This window comes from Salmo salar, chromosome 29 (assembly GCF_965601325.2).
Source record: "Salmo salar chromosome 29, fSalSal1, whole genome shotgun sequence".
Taxonomy (NCBI): Eukaryota; Metazoa; Chordata; class Actinopteri; order Salmoniformes; family Salmonidae; genus Salmo; species Salmo salar.
In genome coordinates, this window is record NC_138319.1 from 14,017,876 (window position 1) to 14,028,561 (window position 10,686).

General features: G+C 43.9%; 1 protein-coding gene across 19 annotated transcripts; it reads left to right on the top strand.

Annotated features, from left to right (window-relative positions):
* Positions 1-340: 340 nt before the first annotated feature.
* f105b (FAM105B) lies at positions 341-10,679 on the top strand. 19 transcript variants are annotated; one of them, XM_045710489.2, is made up of 12 exons: positions 352-563; positions 1,705-1,791; positions 1,873-2,125; positions 2,562-3,260; positions 3,387-3,581; positions 5,448-5,723; positions 5,859-5,944; positions 6,075-6,181; positions 6,452-6,595; positions 6,905-7,027; positions 7,699-7,968; positions 9,591-10,679. In XM_045710489.2, exons 3-12 carry the CDS (start codon positions 1,971-1,973, stop codon positions 9,804-9,806), a joined length of 2,271 nt encoding a protein of 756 aa, XP_045566445.1. In that variant the 5' UTR covers positions 352-563; positions 1,705-1,791; positions 1,873-1,970; the 3' UTR covers positions 9,807-10,679.
* The last annotated feature ends 7 nt before the right edge of the window (positions 10,680-10,686 follow it).

The following is a 10,686-nucleotide window of genomic DNA, read 5'->3' on the forward strand; positions in this document are numbered from 1 at the left end:
CAACCGACCGTGATTGGGAGTCCTATAGGGCGGCACTCAATTGGCCCAGCGTTGTCCTGGTTTGGCCGGTGTAGGCCGTCAATGTAAATAAGAATTTGTTCTTAAATTACTTGCCAAGTTAAATAAAGGTTGAAAAAAAGTGTCGTTTTTGCTTTTACACACCAGCGTCAAACCACTAAAAATTCAATATTTTGGGTTATGGATAATATATTTCACAGCGGTTTAAATGGTACAATGATTCTCTACGCAATGACTGCTTTTTTTGTCAAATGAAATTAGGCGAACTATTAGAATTTTAGCAACCGGGAAAAGGCGGAGCGATTTCTGCATATTGCACCTTAAGCAGACCGGAACTGTGACCTTTCTTTCAATGGTAAAATGCTGAGTATGACCTCTTCATATATCAAACATCTTTGTTGTATATGTTGAACTGTCAAAGACACCCCTATTCCAGCAGAACGACGTTTATCAACTGGTGGCTGTATTTCACAACAAGTGGGACAACTGTAAAACTATATTTTGGAACCGTGTACAGCAGCAGTCAGCGTTGAAAGTAAGAAGACGTGAGTGTCGAATGTACATATCCTTAGCATTATGCTGTGTGTATGTTGGCCAAGAATCACATTTTTCAACCCTGAGCTGTCAGAGTTTCAGACTAAATTATGAAACTGTCGTGCGCTAAACTTCCTGCGTATGCAGCTATTTTGCCTCGAGCGCATGCTGCTCGTAACATTGTAGCAAACTGTTATTATTAGCTTGCAAGCTTAGCTGTGCTACAATGTTGGACGGAATAACAGATAACCCTTATCCTAGCGTTCTCACAACAAATTATATGTAACGTTTTCCAAGAATCTACGTCACAATATTTGTCATCAAATCTAATGGCTCGCTACACTACACATTTCTTGCTGTTGGAAGACACACCCTCCACATTTATTTATTGCACTTCCGTGCATCGGACGGGGTAGCACAAGCGTTGATCACGCCAGTCAGTAGAATTGGCTAAACAACATTCTCACGTTTCGAGGAGCGTCTATGACAGCCCAGCCGTGAATGATACAGTATGTTGTGTCTTTTCTGAAAATGAATCGAAACCAAAGGGTAGTCGCAGCACCGGATTGTGGTAAACAAGCAACATCAAGGTGAGGTGCCGCTATTTCTCTTCGGTGGTTGCTATAAAGGGTCCTTGGGACGGCCCTACTCAATTGAAGTGGAAGTTTAAAATGGTAAGGGGGGTATGGACCTCCCAAGGATCCAGAATTTGCACCGACCGATTATCTTCTCTCCCACAGCCGCCTGCGGGACGAGTCTTAATAGCGCATGCGTCTATTTTTTTTTATTTTTTTTTTCCCCTTGTAAAAAGTGATTTGCATGCCATTGCTACTCATGTAATTTTAGTCAGTATACATATATTCCAGTCAGTATAAAGATATAGGCTACTTTATACAAGGGTGAAATAAATAGGAAATCTAATGTTGATTTTTCACTGCATGTCAGTGGAGGCTGGTGGGAGGAGCTAGAGGAGGACGGGCTCATTGTAATGGCTGGAATAGTGTTAATGGAGCGGAGTAAAACATGTGATTTCCATATGTTTGATGTGTTCAATACCGTTCCATATATTCCATTCCAGCCATGTCAGTGAGCCCGTCCTCCTATAGCCCATCCCACCAGCCTCCTCTGCTGTATGTTCTCTTTTGCTCATAGGACCAACAATAAATCCTGACGCTACAGTATGGCCTGGGCTCTCACAGCATGGAATTGGTATCTTCTCTCTGTCCTATAGATTTTTAGGTCAGGTTTTTACAAATGCTCTGAACAGTTTGTAATGGACCTAAAACCTCTATTTCTGAATAAGCTCCTCCAATTCACCAGGGTAGGAACCAAGACTCTGTGGATTTCAGAGTAACGTTACACCATTTTACCCAAGACCTACTTTCGAGAGGCAGAGGGTGTGCATTGTCTAAGTGGGAATGGGAAACTGGTGTTGTCCTGCTGCTAGTCCCTGTGACAATGTGGAGGAAATAAGTGGGTTACTTCATGGGGGTGCCAAGGTTCCAGCATCCTCATCTGAATGTGGAGAGGTCGCTGGATTCCACAATGGTTCCGAGGAAGATTCTGAAGTGAGGTAAGATTATGACTCAACACTGCCGTTGGTTACCTAATTAAATCAGTCATTGATTGGACTGCAATCAAAACCCACTGTGCAAAAACTGGTTGAATCAACATTGTTTCCAGGTAATTTCAACCCCCAAAAACAATGTGATGACATTGAATCAATGTGGAAAACTGATTGGATTTGCAAAAAATCATCAACACATAAGGACATTTTGTATTTTATTTCACCCAACTTTTAACCTAAATAGTTAGTTGACGACTCAACCAAATGTAAATCAAAACTGGATGTTGAACTGACGTCTGTGCCCAGTGGGAACACACCACTTGAATTAACAAGTCAAACCATTGGCAAACACATGAAGCACTTGTAATCTTCCATACTTTTGCCTTGTAGTACATGTATTTTGAAACATGTTAGTTTTGTTTCCATGGATGATTTGTCGCAGGAAAACGGGAGGAGACGATGCAGAGGAAAAGAAAGACAAAGAGGTGGCTGTTGTGACTATGCAGGTGGGTTGTCGTGTCCCTCCCAAAACCAATGGAAAGGAAGACATTGCCCAGCCCCAGACTATAGAGAAGAATGGACTCCTCCAGACAGAAGACAGACAGGCTGACGAGCCGTCTCCCAACACAGGCACTGGACTCATAGCAAACTCCATCCTTACAGCACTGGACAAAAGCATTGAGGATACAGCCACAGAGAGCACAAATGTAGAAGCTCAGATATGCACTTCAGATCCTCCCCAGGGTCCCCATAAGGAAGATGCGCAAGGAGGAGGAGATGCAGAGAAGGTCCCGGCTGAGATGGATGTAGCTGTACTTGCTGAGCAGGCCTCCACTGTGGTCCAGAATGCACACTCAGATAATATAACAATTACACCTGATGCTAAGGACAAATGCCCTGAAGCCTTTGCCCTCAAAGCTGAGATACCAGTAGAATCCATTACCTCTGAAACTGTGGATGAGGATGCAACAATACCCCTCCACAATGCGGTGGATGTACTGTCAGAGCCAGAGAAGTGTTGTCTTGGCACTGTGGGGGTCACATCTCTCCCGGACTCCCAGCTCACCCCACCAGAGGCCTGTGAGAAGGCAGCATCTACTGACAGTGTCCCTCACCTGCCCTCATCTCCATCTCCCACTATGTAAGTCAAACGTCTATGGCTTAAACGGCTGTAGCTTCAGTTCAAACCATTGTGGATTTCTGGGTGACTCTTTGTGTATTCAGTGTGCATTACATACATCTTTCCTCCCTGTCCCCTTGTGTATAGCACTGTGATAAAGGGGGTTGATGGTAAAGAGAATAGGAGCTCTGTAGCGCACCTGAATGACAGTCCACAGGATCCTGAGGCTTCTCCAGCTTTAACAGAAGCTACGGAGCCCACGCAGAATGGTCTGGTTCCCCAAAACCTCACTGGACTAGTGAAGGAACCAGTGAGAATAAGTCCCTCTGGGACCAGCAAGAGGTGAGTAGACTCAGATTTACAATGGAAATGTTCGTTATCACAACTTGTTGAAATTAACGGAATGATATAAACTGTGTAAAAATATATTTTGGGTTGTAATTTCCTTTGCCACCATTAGGGGGCATCCAAAGACCATAAAAATAATATCACTCAACGGAATTGTGCAGGTGTATTCTGTACTTTCAACCATCTATCTCTATGATGTAATATGAAAAGAATGCAGTCCTTAATTTCCTAAAAGTTAAGCACAAAATGACCATGATTAATAGTAAAATGAGTTTGAGTGACAGGAATTAATTACTCTGAGTGGTCCACATCACTGTTCTCCTGGAAAGGCCTTTCAAGTCTCTACACCATTGGCGTCTCACTGTTATTTTGAGTGTAATTTGATCTATGTTCCATACTGTTTCCTGCTGTGAACATCAACTCAGCAAAAAAAGAAACGTCCTCTCACTGTCAACTGCGTTTCTTTTCAGCAAACTTAACATGTGTAAAGATTCAACAACTGAGACATAAACTGAACAAGTTCCACAGACATGTGACTAACAAATGGAATAATTTGTCCCTGAACAAAGGGGGGGTCAAAATCAAAAGTAACAGTCAGTATCTGGTGTGGCCATCAGCTGCATTAAGTACTGCAGTGCATCTCCTCCTCATGGACTGCACCAGATTTGCCAGTTCTTGTTGTGAGATGTTACCCCACTCTTCCACCAAGGCACCTGCAAGTTCCCGGACATTTCTGGGGGGGAATGGCCCTAGCCCTCACCCTCCGATCCAACAGGTCCCAGACGTGCTCAATGGGATTGAGATCCGGGCTCTTCGCTGGCCATGGCAGAACACTGACATTCCTGTCTTGCAGGAAATCATGCACAGAACGTGCAGATCGTGACTCGTCAGTGAAGAGCACTTTTTGCCAGTCCTGTCTGGTCCAGCGACGGTGGGTTTGTGCCCATAGGCAGCGTTGTTGCCAGTGATGTCTGGTGAGGACCTGCCTTGCAACAGGCCTACAAGCCCTCAGTCCACCCTCCCTCAGCCTATTGCAGACAGTCTGCGCACTGATGGAGGGATTGTGCGTTCCTGGTATAATTCGGGCAGTTGTTGTTGCCATCCTGTACATGTCCCGCAGGTGTGATGTTCGGATGTACCGATTCTGTGCAGGTGTTGTTACACCTGGTCTGCCACTGCGAGGACGATCAGCTGTCTGTCCTGTCTCCCTGTAGCGCTGTCTTAGGCGTCTCACAGTATGGACATTGGACATTGCCCAGTATGGACATTGCCCTGGCCACATCTGCAGTCCTCATGCCTTCGCGCAGCATGCCTAAGGCATGTTCACGCAGATGAGCAGCGACCCTGGGAATCTTTCTTTTGGTGTTTTCCAGAGTCAGTAGAAAGAACACTAAAGAGGCCTAAGTTTTCATAACTGTGACCTTAACTGCCTACCGTCTGTAAGCTGTTAGTGTCTTAACGACCGTTCCACAGGTGCATGTTCATTAATTGTTTATGGTTCATTGAGCAAGCACGGGGGAACAGTGTTTAAACCCTTTTACAATGAAGTTATTTGGATTTTTACGAATGATCTTTGAAAGACGGGGTCCTGAAAAAGGGCCGTTTGTTTTTGTTGCTGAGTTTAGATGATTCCTCAAAAGGTAGATCAAAGTGCCGTCTTCTACAGTTGAACATTAGAATGATACTAACATTGTGCCTCGCCTGAGGCCAGACTGTACAAGAGGAATGTGGTGTAAGAACATAAGACCATGACAGTAGAGATGCTCTTCTCATGAAATGTAGTGTGTGATGCCTGCCTGTATAACGTGAAGTGCAAACGCATGCAATTCATAGAATGGCTTTATCGACTTCTCTCTCCAGTCAAAACTCCTGTGAACAAGCGAAGGAAGGTATCCAGGGTGGATTGGTTGAAGTCCCATCTTTGGAAGACCTCTTAGATGAAGAAGTGCCAGAAACAAAGGAACAGGAGGATGAGGAGATGGAGAGTGCTGCTGCAGGGGCCATGACAGGGGATGAGACGGGAGGGGAGGAGGTCCAAAAAAGAGAGGCCCATCAGGGGCCCAGCACCTCAGCTGATTTGGAGATGTTACAAGTGAGGGAAGAAGATGGTCCTGCTGGGGAGGATCTGGGCGTTAGGTTTGTCAATGTCTCTCTTTGTACCTTAGAACTGACTGCAGATCAGTGTCAATGTCACATAATTGAACCACAATGATCTTCTATTATTTGACATGTTAATAATAACATTATCATTAACTATCATCTGCTTTTTAGCGAGGAAGACCTGTATCGAGGAGCTGAAGAGCTCCCCCAGGGGCCAGTCAAACATGCAGGACCGGAGCCACTGCTTGAAATCACACGTCAGTCACTTTCAGATCATTTCCTTTTTTTCCAGAGCACCAGTGTCTCCTTTAATGGTATACCCACAAATGTTTTGATTCAATATTTAGTATTCACTTTCTCACTTTTTCTCTTCTCTCCCTATCTCAGTTCCAAAGGTTGAGGACCGATGCAGTCTGGAGCCGATGGTGGATATTATGTCCTACAGTGAGAGAGAGTGGAAGGGAAACACTGCCAAAAGTACCCTTATTAGAAAGGTCAGTTGATTAGCCAGTTACTATGATCTTATATTTTAAAAAGGAAATATGGGATTGGTTCCTTCATTTATGGACCTTTTTTAAAGATTGAATCCGGAGTAGGGTGCAACGGCGCCACTGACCGCCCCACCACTGCTGTTTTTGTTTCGGAGCTGAGGAGCGACTGCGTTGTTGTTTTTCCAAATACCAGATTGTCCCATTTTAAGATGAATATTTAGGACATTCTTACAAGATGATTCATACTAGTTTGCTCTTCCTGTCTGGTCCCAGGGTTACACTGAGCTGTCTCAGAGGTTTGGGAGCCTGAGACGGGTGAGAGGAGATAACTACTGTGCCCTCCGAGCCACTCTGTTCCAGGTGCTCTCCACCAGCACCCAGCTGCCTGACTGGCTGCAGGACGAACACATTTCCACGGTACACCATGCTTGCATAACTAACGCTGTGTACGCTCTAAAACTTGTATATAAGTCATTAGTCCTCATACTGTCTATACCTACGACCCCAATACCATGGACATTAGCTGCCTGATGGTCAGTATGGCTTGTCGTTATAATCTGTTGTATCTTGGTCGCATTCATTAGTGCACACCATAGCTAAACATTTTGCAATGGAAAACAAAAATGTGCATTTCTTATTAGACAAGTTCAAGGATGTCCCTCCCTGTTTGAATCAGTTTTCTTCTGTTTGGTGCATAATGAATACAACCCTGTTTCTTCTCCACAGTGGCTGGAGGAGCTGGAGAGCCTGATTGGCCAGTGGATGTTCCCCTCAGAGTGCAGACAGAGGGAGGGAAGCGAAGACGCCGCCCAGCAGCTCAAACGATACATGGAACTCCTCCAGAACAGGGTACCGCCCATGCCTTCCTTACCCAGCCCTATGTACTGTACACGTTGTACTGTATTTAAGACGGAAACACCAATGTCTTTTCTCAGACTTTCAATGGAGACGTAGCTGATTCCCAAACCTTATGGTTGTAATTATGACCACATGGGAGAGGGTTTTAATGGCAGTTTTAGAGTAGTTTGTGGTATACTGCACTGACTGTACCCTCCCTTGCGGATTGCTGTGTTTTATTGAAGCAGCCTGATATTAAACGGAAGGAGACAGGATAGATTGATCCTCAGTCTTCAGGAAACAGTTTAATACATATCTGTGGAAAGTAGACTGTATCGCAACATGAGACCTCTGGCTGGCATCAAACAGCCTATTCCACCACTGGAGGAATTCTGTTCTTGATTAGACTTCAAAGACTTCCCCCTCTGTCGTTAGATGGTTGGTAGCTGTACCCTAATATCACCAACTAATGGGAAAATGGTGTATACTGTCACCTTCATATTATGGTGACAACTGACTGACACTGAAGTCACGAATTGCAAGATAAGCCATAAAATGTTGACTCTGTGTGAATTGCGGTTGAGAAAAGAGCAATAATTCAATATACATGCAGTATATGATTTCCAGCCATGGTGATGTTGACAGTATGTGGCGTGTGTGTGTGTGTGTGTTGTTGTGCCCAGTGGCAGGCGGCGGTGGGCTGCTCCAGTGCGGAGGAGAGACTGCGTCTGTGTGAGCGTGTGTTCCAGGGAGGGGAGGAGGAGCTGGGCCTGCTGGAAGCCCTGAAGCTCCTCATGCTGGGCCGGGCCGTGGAGCTCCACACCACCATGCAAGAGGGAGGAGACGTGCCCGTCTTCTGCTGGCTTCTCTATGCACGCGATTCCTCCGACTGCCCACGCAGCTTCCTGTCCAACCACCTGAGCCAAGTGGGATTCAGCGGGGGGCTGGAGCAGGTGAGCAGCAGGTTGCTGTGGCGACATAACACACAAACATGGTCCCGTCCCCTGTTCAAACGAACATGCATTCATACTTCTAGATATACGTAATCCCAAAAACCTTTCTCTAATAGGGTTTTCATAGGCATCAATTAAACGTCTTTCAGTGTTGGGGTGTAGTGAACTAAATGTAGTTCAACTAGTCATTTAACTACATTTTTCAGTAGCTTGGTGGTAGTTGACCTAAATAAAAATGTTAGTTTTTTTCAGTAGTTAAGGACTTTCTTGCCATGTAGAGGTGGAGCTAACTACTGGATCTACACACTTTTATTTTGCAAAAAGAAAAACTATGGATGAAGTTGACATGTTCTTTCCTCATCGTCAGACCTGCCTAATTCTCTTGAAAGTTTTTTTTGTTTAATAGACTAATCTGAGAATTCTGTTCTCGCAATTTGTACTCTGACATTTCAGATTTATATTTAAATTTTTTTAAGTACTTTGGATGTAGTGAACTACTTTTTCCAAAGTAACTGTAGTTAGGTAAACTATATATATTTAAGCTGCCTTTTTGGGCGACCAGACCAAATTCATAGAGAAATGGTATTTGTTTCATTAGTCCAATGTTGATAGTCCCAAAATGTTTTGCTTGTCAGCAATCAGTTTCAAGATATGCAACTTTCAAAATACAGAAATCTGATCCGTATGATGATGCGTTTTGCATCATCATACGGATCAGATTTCTGTATTTTGAAAGTTGCATATCTTGAAACTTTGATTGCTGACAAGCAAATCATATTGGGACTAATGAAACGAATACCAAAATAGTTTTCAGGTAGAATTTTCCTTTTTAAGGGTAGCTTTTTGCGTAGCTTAACTTCTTCCAGTGTGAAGTAATTGGTAGCTTGGTAAAATATATTTTCCCCCAACACTGCAGCCTTTCCTGGCAGTTAAACGGTGGTAAACCAGGATCTTTTGGCTTTTTAAGTTGGTATTTTAGCTGGACCTTTCCCATCCAAACCCATAGTAGAGGTACCATTTTAACCGGTAGTCATAATCAGTGCTGAGCAAAACAAGAGGATACAATAGGATGGGTGTGTTTTAGCTTTCCCACAAACCAAACCTTGGAAGTCTAACATGCACACACTTGCACTGTACCATCTGTTCTTATGTCCTCAACAGCAGTTCAGCCTAAGCCTCAGGGTCTTTCTAGGTTGTTCAGTGACTCTTGGGAAGGTCAGAGCAGGCCATAGATTAACATTTGAGTTTGGATTCGACGCTTAGCATCAATGACAGAGCAGTGTCTCAGGGAAGAATGTATAACATAGAATGGGCTCCATTCAATTCCGAGCTATAGCGCAATAGAAGGCAATGTTCCCGCGTTCGGAGACTGCATTCACGTTAAGTGCTGCAATATGTCGGCTCAATCGGAAATTACTTTGATTTAACTCGCGCTATAGTGTTCAACTGATCCGAAAACCAATATTCGAGCCCTAGTACTTTTAAGAGGCTACTACTGATAAGTTCATTTTCAAAGTCCTCAGACAATGGATCCAATACTCCCACTACCCAATTTTCTAAAACCATAATGATGTTCTAAATATAAAGCGTCAACTCCCTATCTCATTGGTTCCTGAGTGTAGGTGGAGATGTTTCTGCTGGGGTATGCCTTGCAGTGCACCATCCAAGTCTACAGGCTGTACATGGCACACACAGAGGAGTTTGTCACCTATTTTCCCGACGACCATAAGGAAGACTGGCCCTGTGTATGTCTGGTCACAGAGGATGACCGGCACTACAATGTCCCAGTGGGCCAGCCCAATGGACTCCAGGTCCCAGAAGACCTCAATGCAAGCTGATTGGACTCAAAGTCCCTGATTTGCCACTGAAGAAGCTGCTCATGGCAGGCAGAACAGAAAGCACTCATGTTGACTGGGTGAACACTGAACATATTCCTGCCTATTGACATTATGGCCCCATTTACACCTGTTGGAATCTGACTAGAACTGATGATTGAATAGATATCAGATCACAGGATGCATTTTTTTTTAATAGCAGATGTAAATGGGTACTAAAACACCCATATAGGGTGAGAGCAGAGTATGCAGAGGTCGATTCCTCACAGCACATTTTAGCATTGTTTGACACTGAAACCTTGACCTTGAATCAATTTTAGCTACCAGTTAGTTATTGGTACTTAATTTTTTTTTTTTTATGTAACTCATGAAATACGCATTTTGAGGCATTGGTAAGGTTAGCAGTAACTGCATTTTTGGAGATGGGTTTAAACTGGAGTACAGAAGGGAGGGGTTTATTTGATCATTTGTCCCTGCGTCAGTGGCATGCCAGGTCTCTGCTTGCTGCCATACGTAAAAGGTATGGTATTATTTCAAAATGTAACATGCTGCCTTTAATTAACCAAGGTGCTCTTGGAGAAAATGCATTGTGCCACTGTTGTTGCAAAATCCAGATACTGGCAACAGTTTCCTGGTTCATTGTCAAACCAGCAGCCTCTGAGTTGGGTTCTACATATGAAGCCTGGCTTGGTCCTCCATGTTGCCTTAAGTCATTTATGCACAATATGGGTGAACATTGGTTGCTGCCTGGAGACCATTTTGGAAGAAAAGGTTAAAAGCTAACACCACTTGGGTAAACACATTTCTACAGTGTTCAATTTGTGCAGTATGATTGCAGAGTTTTAAAGGAAATAAAATCAATATTTTCAAAATAAATTCTCAC